This window comes from Dermacentor silvarum, chromosome 3 (genome assembly GCF_013339745.2).
Source record: "Dermacentor silvarum isolate Dsil-2018 chromosome 3, BIME_Dsil_1.4, whole genome shotgun sequence".
In the NCBI taxonomy this organism is placed as follows: domain Eukaryota; kingdom Metazoa; phylum Arthropoda; class Arachnida; order Ixodida; family Ixodidae; genus Dermacentor; species Dermacentor silvarum.
Genome location: NC_051156.1, coordinates 72049692 through 72067026, shown reverse-complemented (window position 1 = coordinate 72067026; position 17335 = coordinate 72049692). Strand labels below are relative to the sequence as shown.

Below are 17335 nucleotides of genomic sequence, written 5' to 3'. Positions count from 1 at the left end.
CATTTCTTTACTTTTTCAAGCATCATGGGCTCGGGGACTTTTCCACCAAAATACCCAGTACAATCAGAGATGACCTCGCTGGTCACCGTCAGCACGTACATCGTCCGCCGGAATCTGATGCTGTCGACGAGGCTTCGGATATACCGGTCACTGCACTATTTGGAAAGAGAGTGCTGTTTGGAGAGAGAGAGACATTGGAAATATGAGCAAGGATACAAAGGCTGTGGTGTTAGGGAGGCCGAGTTAAATTATGCATGGTCGAAGCACGTACGTGTGCGACCATATAAACAAGCGCTGTTTTCGCTGGCCCTACGTGTCGTCACTGCAAGCACGTGGTCGGGATAGCAACCGTACCAATCGTCGAAGACGACGACTGCAAGGAACCTGTTGTGATGGCGACGGTTATTACCTTTTTGCTTTTTCTATTATTCTACGTACCACGTTCTCTGCGCAGGAGTTCAAAGGTCAAAGCGCCGGAGGCTTCGTCCGGCATAATGCCGCGTTCGCTCCTGTAATCAGCAGTGATATCATTTGCCAGAATGCGGGGATCTATTGGCTTCTGAAGGCCTGTAAAAAAAGCAACCGCATACAATAAAAAAGAAAGAAGAAACACGCGTGACGAAAATTGGAGCCAGTGTGCCATCCAGCAATAGCACCGTCACATTACTTCAACTCCAGTTCGCTAAAAGCATGCGTCCGCAGTTCGCGAATCCGAGAATCAAGGAAAAGTTTCCTTGCAACAGGAGGCCGCACAACATAGAGAAATATAACGCAAGTATATTTTTCTATGTGCGCAGTATCTGAGCTGATCGACAACAGACCCGAACAGGCTTTTTTCTTAATTGAAGAAAGAACAGCTAAAAAAGACTGGGTCTATAAATGTCGTTACGCTGCCACATACTGCCACCGGTTTTAGTTTCCATGCTGTAACGAGCCTGAAATTTGACTTCTGCTGAGCCTACATTATGAACACTACATGATTATATTGAACGCCAATAAATGCTACATTTTTCATGGATTTGGCACGTCCGAGCGAGAGGCGCTAGATACACACACACTTGGCTTTTTACATTTCTTCTTACAGCTTGTCTCTGCTCGCCATCTTGTTCTACCTAGGATTCATTAATTCACTACCTCTATTCCAGGATGCTTTGCAGCATTTTGGGTGTGTTGAATGGATACAGCCAGCCACGCTTCTTTACTAAGTGTAACGCTGTGCAGCACATCTAAAAGCGCGTATAAAAGAATTCACACAAGAACTCCTCTGGGAGTTGTGTGCGTAAGCATTGCTCCACTTGCTCTTCTCCCCGCAGCCTGCTGTCGTTATCAATGTTATGGACTTGATCCTACTAGTATTAACGACAGCGCTGCGGCGACACGAACTGCTGCGGACGGCGGCGCAAGGTGAACTGATGACGCAAGCAAACTACTGCAGATGGCGGCGCCAGGTGCGCTGATCACGTTACGATCAGTATAAGCCGTTATCGATGCTTCTCCGAAAGGCGAAGCATCAATTGTGATAGCAAATTAGTGGAGAGCTTTTCGGAGTATGGATAGTAGTTTTATTGGCTGCATAAACTTGGACACATTCACTTACTAACTGAATTAACAAGCGTGGTGTCAGCGCGCACAAGCAAACATGAATAGATCACACTGAATGACCGCAGACGACTGTCAAAACGCTGGCAGCAAGCGCAGCCGCCGCTGCAGGCGAAGGGTCGCGCGGTCTATCGCTTCAACGGAAACTGAGCGGCGAATGCACAGCGCATACAAAGGTCACAACCGTGTGGAGATAAGAGACGGTGCGGGCGACCGCCACTGCCGGGCAAAGTGCAGAGGAGTAGTGCAGAGAAGTTGTTGGCAGATGAGAAGCAGCCCCCCCCCTCCCTCCCGCGCTGCCTTCCCGCTTTCTTGCTTTCGCGTGGGAGATTGAGTGGCCAGTTCCCCTTGCGCCCGGTTGCAAGATAAGCATTTGGTGAAGCAGCACTGCGTCGCCCCGCCTCCCTCCCTCCCATAACCCCACGGCTTCTCGCGCGACGGTCGCGTTTGCTTTCCGCCGTGCGTTCGCTCTCCGTGAGAGCGCGCGTCCCCCGCACACTTTCACTCGCGCATACGGCGCGCGGCGACGATTTTATCGCCCTTGGACTTTATACGGAACTTCACGGCGACGGCGACGCCGACGGCAGAAATCCGGTTGAAGTGTCCATATAATTGCTATCGCAATAAAAGTAGCACCAACCTCTTCCCTCCTCCTCCGTTCCACTGTCGCGCTCGGCGCGGCCAGCGCAATCGAGGCGCGATATCGACAGTGGCGCCGCCTACGTCGTGCCTGCAGTGGCAGACGACAACTAACGCGCTACCAGAGGAAATCCGCGGAAAACTTCGATCGTGCCCTGCGGAGAAGTTTCTTAGGCGCGATTTCGCTTCGTCAGTCAGTAGCTGGCCTTATCAATGCCGTTTTGGAAGTAGCAACGCGACGATGCGAGACGGCGCAAATGCCAAATGTGCAGCAAGCGTTTGCGCTCACCGGATGGTAAACAAAAAAAAGCCTTTTGCCCTCGCCTTGTCGGTTGCGGCAACTCAAGGCGCATGACATGCCATCACAACGAAGTTCTTGTCTCTAACCCGTTTGATCCGTTTGTGCGTACAGCACTTTGGTCACACAGGCCTGAGAAAGGCCCGTCGGAGCGCGCTGGAAAGAAAGAAAAATGTACAAAAGCGCAACGCGTGCTTCCACGTGACACGGATTGACCAATGGGGGAGTGGAGGAGGCTGGGGCGACAGGAGGCGGCGAGGGGTAAACGCCGGGGTGAGCCAACACCACCTAGACTTTTAAGGCCTCTCGACGACTGCCGCTCTGACGCGTGACGTCACCGCACTACGACGGCGGGAGCACACGCCGCCGCGACCGGCGAGGCAGCACCCCCTGGTGGCCGCTGCAATCGTTCTCTCACCGGCGCTTCCCGCGCCGTTTCAAACCGCATCAATACAGAGTACTCAGAGGCGCACTTTCGCATAAGAAACAAGATAACTATTTTGACTAATACACAAGACGCAAAATCCATCTTGCACAGTGCGAGAACTTTTATTTGTATTCCTGCTAATGCACAATTTAAAAATTATTATCGGGAAGCTTTTTTAAGACGAAAGTGTTTTATGCCGGGGTCCACCAAGACTTCACTGACGTATTTCCGTCACGGAAATACGTCATAGAACATAATACAAAAAAAGAAACCAGAAGAAAAAGTTCCACAAACATGCAAAATTTGGAAATCGAACCCACGACCTCTCGGTCCGCGACGATAGATCGCCGAGCGTTTTAACCCATTGCGCCACAAACGCATATGCAGAGAGCTACACAGACGCGCCTTATATATCTAACACTCCTCCGTGTACCCGCGCTCTTGCTCGGGGCGGTGCCGCCGCCTACGAGCAGAAAAGAGAAGTACTGCATTATGACACTAACGCGCACCGACAGTGAACGCTTCGGTGGTCTCAGCACTACGACGCCTCGATGCCAGCATTCGAAGGGACGCTGGCATCAAGAAGCACTACCAACCGTACTAGGTGGCGTTCACCGTACTCAGCACAGCGGAGCGTGGCCTCCGCAATTAGCTCTGAAAATGTTTCTGAAGTTGATCGCGGAGGCTGCAATTACGACGCGCTGTACGCGCTGATTTGACTCGGTGACGATTCAGTTACGTGCTTTGTCTTGCGCGTTGTATTAGTGTGTCAGTTACGTGCTTCGTCTTTCGCGTTGTGCTAGCGTGTGCAGCGTAGTGCAGCTTCCATATGCACGACGGTTGCTCATGGTCATCGACGTTGGTAGTCGTGATGGAGAAGACCTGCCACCAGGCGTCAGCGTGGGTGCATCAACGCCTAAGGGCGCTTTAGCCACAAAACACCAATAGACATTACATATGAATGTGCAATAAACATTACACTACTTCTGTGAAGACACGTTTCACTTTCGTGTTCTATACCGATTCCTATATAAGAGGGATCAACCACATTTTTAAATATTAATTTTAAAATAGTAATGTGAGATAAAACATCGCCATTGCTGTGGACATCGCCATCGTCAAGTTTGCACATGTTCTTTGCGTTCGTTACATATACCGTGTGCGTTGCACGTGTTTCTTCGTCGTTTCTTTGCCATTTACTGAAGTTTAGCTCCGGCGGTGAATTCTTGGATGGATATCGAGTGAAACATCCTTGAAAGCAACATGTGCGTGTGACATTTCCTGGGCTATTTGTGAAAATGCCAGGTCACTGTTGTATTCCCGGCTACCGCGGGAACTACGACGGGGAGAAGGCTGTGCGCGTGTTCACTTTCCCGGCTGACGCTGACAGAAGAAGGCAATGGTTAAAAGCCATTCCACGTGCTGATGTCGTACCCGGAAAGCGCTCAGTGGTAAGTTACAAAATCGTGACATTTATTCCACGATCTGTAAACTTTGACATGCTGCGCGACGCCAGTTTTCAGTATCTTGTGTTCACTGTTTTACTCGTCATGTTAGCTCTCCTAAATATGCCAACTTATTTCCGTTTTGTGTCCAGGTCTGCGAACGGCACTTCCGAGCGTCAGACATTTGGACTTCTTCTAGTTATGTGGACTCGAAAACAGGCAAGGTCGTCGAGGCAAAATTGAAGATTGCTCGCCTTAGCCCCGACGCCGTTCCTTGTGTTTTCCCGAACTGTCCCGCGTACCTCTCCGCACCCGCTACAGCCACGTCTCGAGAGGCACCTGATGAAAAGAGGATGCGCCTTGAAGCAGCTTCCTTGCGGGAAGCCATCGCCGCATCACTTCAGACCCACGAGGAGGAAGAGTCAGGAAACAATATCGACACTTTCCAGACTCTGTTGGAGCGATTTTCGGAAATCAAGCTTTCCAGCTTCTGGAATGTTATTTCTCGACCCACCTGCGTGGTTTTTTTCAGTCTTGCTTCTGTTGATGCCCCTTCTATTTTTCTGTCGATCACGATCTCACAGGACCTCACTGTGAAAGTTTATTGCCGAGATGTGCAGCTCACAACAACTGATGGCATAGATACCATCCCTGTGAAAATTAATGATATGCGCCTCTTGACCCGCCTGCTAGATGATGTTGAGGCCTTAGATCAAAAGATTTTGCCTAAGGAGGAGGAGAGAATTAAGCGTATGCTGACGTTGACACTTTCTCTTCTTCAAGATGCCTCAAATTGCGAGCTGTCGAATGTTGAGCAACTGAATGCTGTCCGATTTCTCAAAGAGCAAGTTGCTCTTCTCCTTGTGAAGCACTGCAACTCATTGCGGTATTCTCCAGAGTTGCTAGTGTTTTCGAGCATTTTATATACAGTTTCTCCGCATGCCTACAGGTTTCTCTGCAGTTCTGGAAACATTAGGCTACCACATCAGTCAACAATACGTCGTATATGCGATTCCTACAAAGTAAGCCCAGCACACGAGCAGCAAGGGGCTTCATTCCTATCCTATGCAAAGAAGCTTGCCACTACGATGAAGGAACATGAGAAAATTGTCGTTCTCATGATGGACGAAATCCACTTGCAGCCTTATTTTGATTATAACGGAGGCGTAATTGTTGGTGCAGCATGTAATAGCTCAAATGCAGCGAAGACAGCTCACGTGTTCATGATGCAAAGCTTGCTTTCATCTCAGAAAAATGTAGTGCACATACTTCCGGTAGAGCGTATCAGCGCACAGCAGCTTCATACCATTTTGCACAGCATTATTACTGAGCTGGAGAATGTCGGTTTACGTATCATTGCAGTGATAAGTGACAACTCCATCAACCGTAAGACAATGTCACTTTTTGGGGCGCCCTGCAAACTTCAAAGTGTATATAGACACCCTGCAGACTCTGAACGCCCACTTTTTTTCTAATTGACCCTGTACACTTATTGAAGTGTGTGAGAAACAATTGGATCAATCGGCGAAATGCTGGAACGTGCATGTTCTTTCCTAGCCCCACAGGACCTAGCGAAAAACCACCTATACTCACAGCTTCATTTAAAACTCTTCGAGAGCTTCACTCAAAAGAACAGAGTCAGCTGATTAAGTCTGCACCAACGCTTACAACAAAAGCTCTTAATCCATCGAACATTGAGCGCCAAAATGTCATGCTTGCGCTAAAAATTTTCAACCCTTCTACAGCGGCAGCTCTTCGGACATGTGGGCCCAGACTTCAGTTCGAGCATGTGGTTGGAACTGCAGAGTTTTTAGAAATAATAACAAAGTGGTGGAGCATTCTGAATGTAAAGACATGCAACAAGGGCATTCGGCTTCGTGACGAGCTGCAGTCACCTATTACATCAGTAACAAGTCCCCAGGTCCAGTTTTTGTTGAGTGTAGTGAAGTGCCTAGATCTGTGGCAGTCACTCAAGTTTGACACAGGCATACTTACAAGGGAGACGCACAGTGCCCTCCGTCTCACGACAGACACCTTAGTAAAAGTGACAAAATATTGCTTAGAGGAAATGCACTTTGACTATGTGCTGTTAGGAAAGTTTCAGACCGATTGCTTGGAAGAGAGGTTTGGCAAGTATCGCCAACTCGCTGGTGCGCAATACCACATATCCATAAGACAAGTGTATGAGTCTGAGCGAAAACTTCGTCTGCAAAATATTCTGGAGCTCCCAGAAATGGAAACTGCAACAGCTGCAGTGGCAGTAAACGATGATGTGCTCGACAAGTTTGACATTGAGGTTGCAGACGATGACTATCAGAAGAAGGCACCGAATCTCCATGCAACCACCTACGTTGCTGGTTACTGTGCCCATGCTGCGTTCAAAAAACTTTCATGCATGTCTTGCAAAGGAAATTTGATGCTAGAAGACAACATTGAGGTTGAAGGTGGGGAATTAGTGCAGGCCATGACCCGTGGCGGTCTCAAGTTTCCTCAGCCTGCAATAACAAACGCTGTTCTTGCAGCAGAAATAGTTCTGGACAAACTGAGGAGCGAACAGTATGCAACACAATTTCATGCACTGCCAAATAAAAAGGAGGCTCTTTTGGCACTCACACATGATTTAATAATTGACAGCATTGATTTCGATGTGTGTGAGAATGGACACACCCCGCGAGTGGCTATGCACCACGTCCTATGTGCAGCAGCTAACACGTTATTAGGTAACTTTTGCAAAAGAAAAAATGATCAACTTGTAGCTGAAAAGGCCGCGAAAGAAAAAGAGCGAAAACTGAAGACTCTGAAAAACTAACTGCTCCACGCACTTGCGACTGCTTTCTTTCATTATTAAATGTCAGTGCTTCGTTTTGCTTGCTTGCTTGTGACTTGTTTGCTTGTGACTGTATTCATTGGTTACTGGTGGATGTTAGTTCCGAAACCGGTTTTCGTGTTGTATTTCTGTACACAGTGTATTCTCTTGTGCCTGCGGAGCATCTTTAAGTTGTGTTCGCTTAATGCAATGTCAGCTTTTGTGGCGAAACAGCTTTGATGAACTGCTCACTTCTCATGTTTCTCTCCTGAAAATAAAATATGACTTCTGAAAGTCTCTTTCATTCAGCATTTAAAATAGAAAATGTTTGAAACGTAGCTTCACAAATCTGCATATTGATACATAATAAAATCAGTAACGGTATGTCGAAAGGTAAGGGGTGCACCTTCGCGCAAACGAGGACGAAAAAAAATCAGGCTTTTTGCAAGAAAAATATGGTTCCCAAAAAAGAATAATTGTTTCAAAGCGGCATTCTCAGCTCGCTGAACTGTATAGGAAAGCCAAGGGGTCGCGGAAGCCGAACGTCCAGCGCCGTCGTGGTAGGGTGACGTCACTGAGCCGTGGAGAGGCCTTAAAGTCTAGGTGGTGTTGGGTGAGCGCGGTGACGGCAAGATTTAAGAATGGCGCTACTTTTTATATATAGGGGCTTTAGAATGTTTCTATCGTTAGGATTCGACTCGTTCTAAACGAGACGCGATCTCGAAAACTGCGCAATGTCATTTATAATACTTTGTCGGCAAAAGCTGTTTACAGTCACTAGCTACGAACAACGTGCATTCTGTAAAAACGCTCAATTCAATTCGAAGCGGGCAGCCGGGACCACCGCCATGCTTAACAAACTACGTAAATCACGCGAAGGCGGTAACATTAAATCTGGGAAATGGCATGCGAACACCAAAAGGTATGGGTCATTTAGCGTTCTGAGCATGGCGCGCATTTCGATACCGCTATTTCGCTAACCCCGCTATTACGGTAAACACGCTAAGCTAAAACGGTCTGTTAGAGAGATTTAGCTTGTCCGGTAATCGGGTAAGCGCTGGCGAACCGGGCGTTGGGGCGTTGTGGCGGAACCTTAAGCGTGAGCGGCCTGTATGGTGCTGCCACCTGGTGGCGCAGAGCTCAAACAGACAAAAACAGCTAATATTGCATTGACCAAGTGTATTCTATTTCGCTACCTGTGTAAATTTTCAGCAGTGGCGTAATCGTGTTGCTGCCGAAAATTTACACCAGCAGCGAAGTAGAATACACTTGTTACTGCAATATTATCTGTTGTCTGTTTAATCTCTGCGCCACTAGGTGGCAGCACCATACAGGCCGCTCGCGTTTACGGTTCCGCCTCAACGCCCGGTCCGCCCGCGTTTGCCCGATTGCCGGACAAGCTGAACCTCTCTAATGAACCGTACTCCGACAGCGGCTGCGTATCCGCGCAAGGGAAGAGAGCGGGGAGGTAGCGCGTCGTCTTCCTTCATGCTCCGGTTGGATAGAGGGAGGGGGAAGGCGTTCAACTCCGGCGGCGGCGCGTGCCCTTTCTTGAAAGTGATGTGCGATGACGGCAGAGTGCAGCGAAGGATGATAGCTTCGTGAGCGCTGTGTTCTCGCCGCTTAGTTCGCGTTGAAGTGAGAGGCAGCACGAAGGTGAATTCGCTCGCTTCTGCGGGCCCTATCTTGAAAGCGATCGTCCTACGCGACGGACGGACGGTCCGACGGTTTTCCTAGTTAGATAAGCATAGAAATGCTTGAGCATTTAAAAAAAACATGTCACGTTTCAAATAGGACTTACAATAAGCAGCCGCAGGTACACGGACGCAGAAGCCGCCGTGCATTGAGCACAATACCTTGAACTCAGCAGAAGTTGCGAAATTGTGCTTTCGCTGTTGAAGATACATCGTCCAAATATTTCCCTTTTTTTGCAGTACTACCACTGCAAAAAGCAACTTTACCGTGACAACGCCTTTGGGACATTGACTCGGCCAGCAGCAGAGGTCATTCCTACCAACGGTGTCTTAGCACGTTCACACAGAATGACGTATAACGACGTGACCTACCCTCCGTTGTTGTATTTGAGCAACGCACCCATGCGCTACAGAAGTAAGCTGTTTAAGTGGCCAAATACGAGGACGAAGCTAAGTGCATCCCTCTTTCGTCGCTGACTCCTCACAAATGTCTTGGAATCCCCAATCACGATCCATTTCTGTTCGCCTCTCGACAGTGCATTGCGTCGGCTGCTTGGCGAACAAAGACCACCGGTGAACGTGACCTGCATAGCCATAAGAAACAGGGTGAACCGTCGCCCTGTTTCGTTTCCTTCAGAAGTCGCGGTTACCCGCGAAAACAATTTCTTTACTGCTTGCGAACACATTCGATTCACGTATAGAATACTTCCCAATGTTTATAAAGTTCATCTACCTTAAGTCGGCACTTTTGTAGTTACAGTTCTCAAATAGACGAGCAAGTGTAACGTTGTTTTATGCCAAGTTACTTGGATTTGCTAAAGTGGCTTGTTTAATGTCGGTAAGTTTGGGCTGCGTTACGAAACGAAGTGTTTAAAAAAATGTTGTCGTTGGATCAGTTGGAAAATTATGCGTCGAGTAAGTGAGCGCAATAATCTGAAACCCTGCGAAAGTAAAAGAATTATGTCCCCATATACCACCTTTTACAGCGAACTTAAAATGGAACACGCAGAGCTGACTACCGTAAAATATCTTCCGAAGACACTAAACACTGTAAGAGGGGGAAAATGTTCCGAAACGGAAGAAGAAGTTTACTCTGGGAAAATGTGTGTAAATATTCGTAATCTCAACGGCTAAGCCTTTGGATTGAGCACAAGAAAACCCGTTTTGCTGAGATCAGTTTCTTGCATCTCATATCGAGAAAGTGACAACTCGCGTAACGGTGCAGTGAGTCAACATAAAAACTACATGTACATGGCAATAAAGTTATCACCTGTGTTGCGCATAAAAATAAACATTGGATCAGATTACACATTCCATAGGAGAGGATGAAAACAAAGACAATTGTAAGCATCGCATTTAGTTGACTAGCATTTAATTGTCCGCTCCTCTAGAGATTCACTTCACACAGATTCCAACATAGTAGTAGGATCTACATGACCTTTTCTTAAATAAATACGTTTTCCCAATGTCAAAAACCCTGATGTATTCAGAGGGAGAAACACTGCCTCCCCCTCCCCCGCCCCCACCTCTTCTCCTTTCCGAAGCCTGCCAGCACTTCAGCGTTTACAAAACTGTGTCAAACCACAGTGATAACACTCCCTCTCTTCCCCTCCCCCCTCCTCCCGCCCCTTACTCGGTTCGCTGTACGATTAAATGAGCCACAGTTTTTCGGGGGAAGCATACAACGCCAGCACCATGCTTTCATTTTGACCGGCAGCAGTCTGTTTACGTTTTCGGCATCATTGGCTTTTGGCTGCAGATATTTTCCGTGCACTTGTTTACGCTGTAAATGTCTTTGAATGCGGAAGAAGGTAAAAAAAGAGAGAAAGAAAGAAACACGTTAGAGAAATGCCATTATACGACAACCAGTCGAGGCGGCATGCTAAGCAAAAGACGATATTGTGACTTGAAGTTATAATACACGGCACTCGTTGGCTGCACTTTAGAGGGGCCACGTCGTACTCGTCATACCTTTCCGCATTGAAGTATCACTCTAAATTCACTAGACGGGAATCGAATTATAACTTGGTTCGTCAATACGTTCTGCACTCACATGCGTTGCCCGTCTAGAGGTTATCCTGGCATAGAAATGACGAGCATGTTTACAGAAATGTCACGTGCGCTCACAGTGGGTTTGCATATGTTCGTTGGCTTGCCCATGCTCGTGACTACAGCTTATGTCACTACTGCCAGATAAAATCAGGTTTCTTTGAAAAGAACCATCTTATCATTGAAGGTTCAGATAACTTCATCGCTATTCTTGGAAGATCTAGATAGTGTAACAAAATTGGAAGTTTCAGTAGGTTACATTACCCTTATGTTTTTGTTAAATTTTTACTTACAGAGATCCTGTTCGCGCCTATCGCCTCCACGAAATAACTGCAATAAGCTGCAATCATTTGATAGCTTTCTTTTTATTCTGTCAATGTTTTCTTTATTGCAATAAAACGACTTCTACGTGCTCCGCCTCGTAACCTTAAGTGGCGTTCATGTTGTCCTATTCTATTCTTTTATAGTTGATGTCACGGTGCTGGGCATCAGCCATGGGAACGCTTGTATAGACGCCTTCATAATCGTCTCTTCGAAACAACAAAGAACTTAAGTCTATTTGATTTCTGAACCACACTAGGTGACCGTGGAAGCTGAGGCTGGTGAGCGCTGCAAAAGCAATGCAAGTAATAACCACGAAGTGTGCAAGTAGCACGTGGTTGGCAATAGTCCCTGCCTGCGCGACTATTGCCGTGGCAACAACCTTCGTTGCTCGTTTCGAAGGCCCTCCGCTTGACGCTTGCTCTGGCCTGGTCGTCTGACCTAACTCGGTCAGTTGAACTCATTTGCGTTTGTCGTGAAATGCTGCTAAACCTAACATTTCTCTCTGCTGCTAAAAATTTGAAACCGAAATTGAAACTGTCAGGTTTCTCTAGCTCCCACATGATCAGTGCCAATCGCCAAAACTGTTGTAAAATTTATGGAGGCGTTCTGACACGTTCGTGCGTTCCTGAACGTGAATTATAGTTTCAGTTGTTCCTACATCTACACGAGATCCTTCAAGTAAAGTCGAAAGGATCACAGTTATTGATGCGTTACATCTGTCAGTCTTTAAGTGCCTTGAACTAGTATTGAGATGCGTAGAACGCGGTACGTGTGCATTTATGTCCTTACTTTTTTCGTATATTTGTGTCTATTGAAAAAAAACGCTTTGACGCGATTGTTCGTTTGTGTACATGGATGCATGTTTCGATCGTTTCAAGGCGTGAGCTGTCATGAAAAAAGAGCACATGCTGCCCGAAACCAAGCCAATCCAAGACAGTGGTACTATTGCGCCAGCCACCTATCTGTTACCAAAGGCTCGGCCTTTTCCTTTCGATATCGAAAACTAACCTCAGGAAGAAGACTGCCGAGATGATCCCCCAACATTGCTGCCGAGGTGATACGAAGGGAAGCGAAAGTCTATAACACCATTCTCTTTCTGTGGAGGCAATATCGCGGGTTAGAGACGGCTTGCCGTGGGTCCTTAAGCGGGAAAGCCAGCTGCAGCCATGTTGGGCGATGACATGGGCCGTAGACATACTCGCCGTAGAGACGGCTAAGTGGACAGCAGCTATCTTAACTATCGTTCCAATTTTCACTAAGGTCAAAGAAGACAGCTTAGCGAAGACAGCGTTGGAGTTAAACACGATGCAGGCTACTTTCCTGACCAAACAACATGGCAGCAGAGCAGGACGCTTAGAAACTCGACGAGAAGGTCGTCACCGCACATGACAACGTAGACACGCTTTACTATGTCTTTAATGTAAGTCATGTCACGTTTTTCGTAGATTCGCAGACGTAAAGCGTTAAAATAAACGAAATAGTGTGTGCTTTTAGCAACTTTTTTCTCCTCGCCGCGACGTGGCGTCACGTTGCAGAACCGTCTTCCATAAGTCTTCTAAACGGTTCTAAACGCATTCCATTACGTGGACTCGAAGCTGTCTCGGTGGCCTATTTAGCTGTCTAAATAGACTGTCTCCGATGCTGGCCAGAACTGTAACACACTCATGGTTTCTGTGAAATGGAAGTTTGCGGCAGACTTAAACAAACCGCTCCTGGGGCAAAATTGCTGTTTCCCTATTTTACGACTCCCTACTATATCCTCAAAAGGCTTTTTTTTCTTTTATTAGGTTAGAGAGGTCGAACTTTAACAACAGCAGCTATAAAATTGAGAATCAAAATTTACAAGATTCTCATGTGACATTCTTATGTCCATAGCACATCTAACACCTCATGTGTCATTGTCATAATTTTAATACATTCACATTTTACACGCTTTACTGCGAATTTCTTTGGGCCTCTGTACAGTCATGTTACATCTACCGTTTCAAATTCAGTTAATGTACCCTAGACAACCCATTACATAACCTTGGTGCTTTATGGCCACATATGTGGCCTTTGTACCAATAAGCTCCATAATTCACCATCATTTCTCAGATTCCTTCTTTGGTTTCTTCTGACGAGACCATTTTGGTTTGCGCTCCCAACGCAACTCTTTCATGTATATATTTCACGAATGTATTTCCCCCATTCTAAAGAGACGCTTTCGTTGCCCGCCCCCTCGACTTCCCCACTGCACCTGCAATTGGACGCTTTCTTGCAGATGTGAGTGAATAAACTTTATATTGCAGACGCCAAGCTGATAATACCCGAAGGTAGGCCGCCACGCTATTCCAGGTAGAGCCATGGACGTGCGCTGATAGCCTAGGCCTGTTCACCAGCCATATCTGGTCCTCCGGTCTTGGGCTTGTACGCTGGGTTTTCCACTGGTCTTCTGTTGGGACTTGGATGGGCGTTGTCCGCGGGTTCTTTTTGCATTCCCAGACCATGTGGTAAAGGGTGTTTGGTGTATTGAAGAATATGCCTGGCAGTCTCTTGTATATGTTGAGAGGTACATCTTGTGTATAGTACAGTGTCATAGAGGTAATTCCGATCTGAAGTCGGCGTTGTATGACGGCTTCTTCTTTGTTAAGCTAGCCGTGTGGTGGCGGATATTATTGTCTGTTCCTCTTGTAATGTTCCAGAATGCTGTAATATTTGCTTTGTGTAATTTTGTCTTTTTTTGTATAATCGTCTGTCTTGCAGATAATATAACAACTTGGTCCACTGGGCTTGTGCCACTGCATGGTTATGTGCCCAAATAGGCAACCTGAGCCACTTAATTTGTGAAATTAAGTGTGTGAACATTTTTGGGTATTGCTCCAAAAAGGGATGTGTACCACTAGGAATGTGAATAAATATACAAGCAGAACAAAAGCAAAGAAGTGAAGTCGGCTACGGAGAAGCGAACAAGTCGGCAATAGAAGCATCTGAGTGTGGAGAACGAAGTTAAGTGAACAAAACGAGACCATCATTAAAAGCTACTTTATTTAGCAGCACAATTTTATGGTGCTGGGTTCTAACCATTCCGAATATTTATCTTTGGGAGCCTCTTCTCTGGGACATTATCACAAGGATGTTGGTGCAGCTGTTCTGAAGTCTTTAATTGAACCAGGACGATTTGCTTGCTAAATTCCTAAATTTCTATCCGACATAATTCCTTCCATCTATTAAAAATTTGTCAATAGTGCGTCGTTTTAAACTCGACTAATTATTTTCTAAACTCACCCGATTCATGGCCAATGCCCCATAGTTGGTATGAGGCACTCTTGGAGGCAAACAAACAATGAAAGAAACAAATAAAAAAATAATGCGACCAAAGTGTCATTGAGCGAGGAGTGCTGAGCTACATAAGAGTCAATATAGCATGGAAGTGAAGAAAACTTCGCTTATAAGATATTCCCACATGTTCGTGGGATCCACGAATCTTTCTTTTTTTTTTAGTTCTCTTTTTATTACTGCTCACCCGAGTCTTAGTCTTAACTCTTTATTGTAGAGGGGATAACGGAAAGATGATCTTCCAAATGCACGCACAAAAGATTGAACATCACAAGAAGAGTGAAAGCGCAGCCTCAAATTACATATACAACATAAAGCCAATGGGCTTAGAGAAAAAAAAAAAACTTCCCGTGCGAGCAAACGGAAATACCACGCGCATATCCTTCTTTATATATATGTCTTATTTAAAGCAGGCTCCTAAGTCAATCGTGCGCCTCGGCTGGTGCCGTTGTAGGAAATAAAATCGTGTCCCAACAGGGGCGTAGCCAGAAATTTTTTCGGGGGGGGGGGGGGGGGGGTTCACCGGCCCGACTGGGGGGGGAGCTCCTGCTTTCCTCTACGTCACGTGATTGATAATAAATATCGGTAGATTAAGCAGACTCTATACATGTATATCAAAGACATGGGACCGCCCCCCCTCGAGTGTGCGTGTGCTTGTGAAGAAATTAAGTAAAAAGTTACGTAAGCGCAGTACATACAGTAAGTACGACAGGTACAGTAGGCGTTTGGAGCAACGGTCTCTGAATGGACCAGTCTTCGAAAACGCATCATTGAGACGACCCGTGCGATCGGAGAAGACATCATTAATTGTTAATTTCCGTTAAGCGTAGATGGCGTCGTCCTCATCGGGGCGAAGTGCGTTTCACAAGTCAAGAACGGCTATTCGCGTGAAAATGCACGTGTGACCAGGCTATACCTACTCCCATAGCAATAGCTTGTTCGCTGCGTCTTTGCGCTAGAAAACTTAAATACACGCAAAAACGCGTAAGGCTTTTTTTTTTTCGAAGCTTTCGTCGCCCTGCTCCCTCATACGAGAGGGTTGCATTTCCTGCGGCAAGTGCATGGGCCGCTGTGTCTTCCGCTGTGTGCGAGTGTGCAGCCGTCATTTGCCTTTACGTCAACAGATTCAGAATTGTACAGAATATTTCACCGCACAGCATAGATATGGCATGTGTACGCATTTTAAGTAGTGCGTGCAACTCATTTCTGCTTCACTTACGCCGGTGCAAAGAGGAAGCGGCCTTGTACCTCACAGAATCTCGACTGATTGGTGTACTAGTGATGCAGGAATGAACTCCGGTCTTGTTCAGTGCATAGTGCACAAACTGCGCATAATAAATTTCTCAGGACACGTGAACTCCGACGAGAACTGTCAGCGCCTGCAACAAGAGTTTACTTACGCTGTACTGCGCACAGCAGTAATTCATGCTTGTCGGCTGTCTGTTTCGTGCATTCTGTTGCGAGTCGGTGGAATATCACTGCTGTCATCAACCCCTTCGTGTGTACATTGCTGGTTTGGGATTCCACAACAAAACAGCAACTAGCAGCCTTCCGTAATTGCTGGTTTGAGATTCAACAACACAACAGTAATTACCAGCCTTCCGTGGGGGCGCAATCGCAAACAAGAGACGTTTCTCGCGCAGAGTAAGCCTACGTTCACACTTGGGAAGCGGCAAGCGGGCGGAAAGGCCAAAGCGGCCGGAAAATTTTTTCCGCGCCTGTCCAAGTTGTTCACATTTGTTTTGCTACCGCCGCAGCCGCCGCTGCTATTTTCGTCCAGATTCATCTCGTCTGCGTACGTTTGTCGGCGTGGTGGCGCTCATTATCGCATTATTTCGAGCGGTATGTTCATTCTTTGACCCACGTACCGTCATCAAAAGTGATCATTTTACGCAACTTCGCGTGTCATCTGCGACCTTCGGTAAATTCCTCGTTGGCGTTCCGTAATTCTCCTCACACGGGCGCGGTAGGGCTGAGTCACAGGTTGGTGCCTAGGCGTTATAATATTTCTTTAATAGCTTTTATTTACAAGTTGTAATAACATTTCATCATTTCGTATTGTCGGCGCCTCCAGGACACCAAAGGGGCAACGGGAACACCACAGCTAAAACCCGGGCTGGCCCTTGTGTTGGGGCTCGCCAAAGCCTGCGCGTCCTACGTGAGACCTACGCTCCCAATCTATCGTCGCGACGAGAAAAGCACCCCGCGACTTCTGCAACATACCGTACACGTGCGAGGAAAATTATGGAGCGCCAACGAGGAATGTGCCTAACTATTGTCTGCCGTGGAAGTGGAAGAAGAAATGGCTTTTATACTTCTACCTACTTGTTTTCTAGAAATGGACAATGAATAAACGGGAGACGCGGACACCTCGGAAACGGCGGTGGTGAGTTCGCCTGGCTTTGCAAAAGCGCGAGAAGTTGGGTCACACCAAGACTTCGTTGCCGCACCTCCGGTCGCGCGACGTTGAATACTATCGCGAGTATTGCTGACAGTACGTTTAGTGCCACTCTTGTCGTAGAGCAAGGGCTGGTTTTCGATCGCATCGATCAGTATTACAGCCTACACTTTTGGTGCCATGTTCGATTTTACGACCGGCTGTTTACATGCTAGTGTAGCTTCCAGTGAAGCAGAACGACTTTGCGCCGCGTTTCCGCTTCGTCATGGCGAAAAAATCGGCCCGAGACCGATTTGGCTCGCAGCCTGTTTTTCTGCCTGTTTTGCCGCCTAGGCGGGCGG

General features: G+C 46.9%; 1 protein-coding gene across 1 annotated transcript; it reads left to right on the top strand.

The window, feature by feature from the left end:
* Positions 1 to 5951: 5951 nt before the first annotated feature.
* On the top strand, positions 5952 to 7788 carry LOC119443856 (uncharacterized). The gene has a single exon (XM_037708479.2). It carries the CDS (start codon positions 5952 to 5954, stop codon positions 7215 to 7217), a length of 1266 nt encoding a protein of 421 aa, XP_037564407.1. The 3' UTR covers positions 7218 to 7788.
* Positions 7789 to 17335: the final 9547 nt, after the last annotated feature.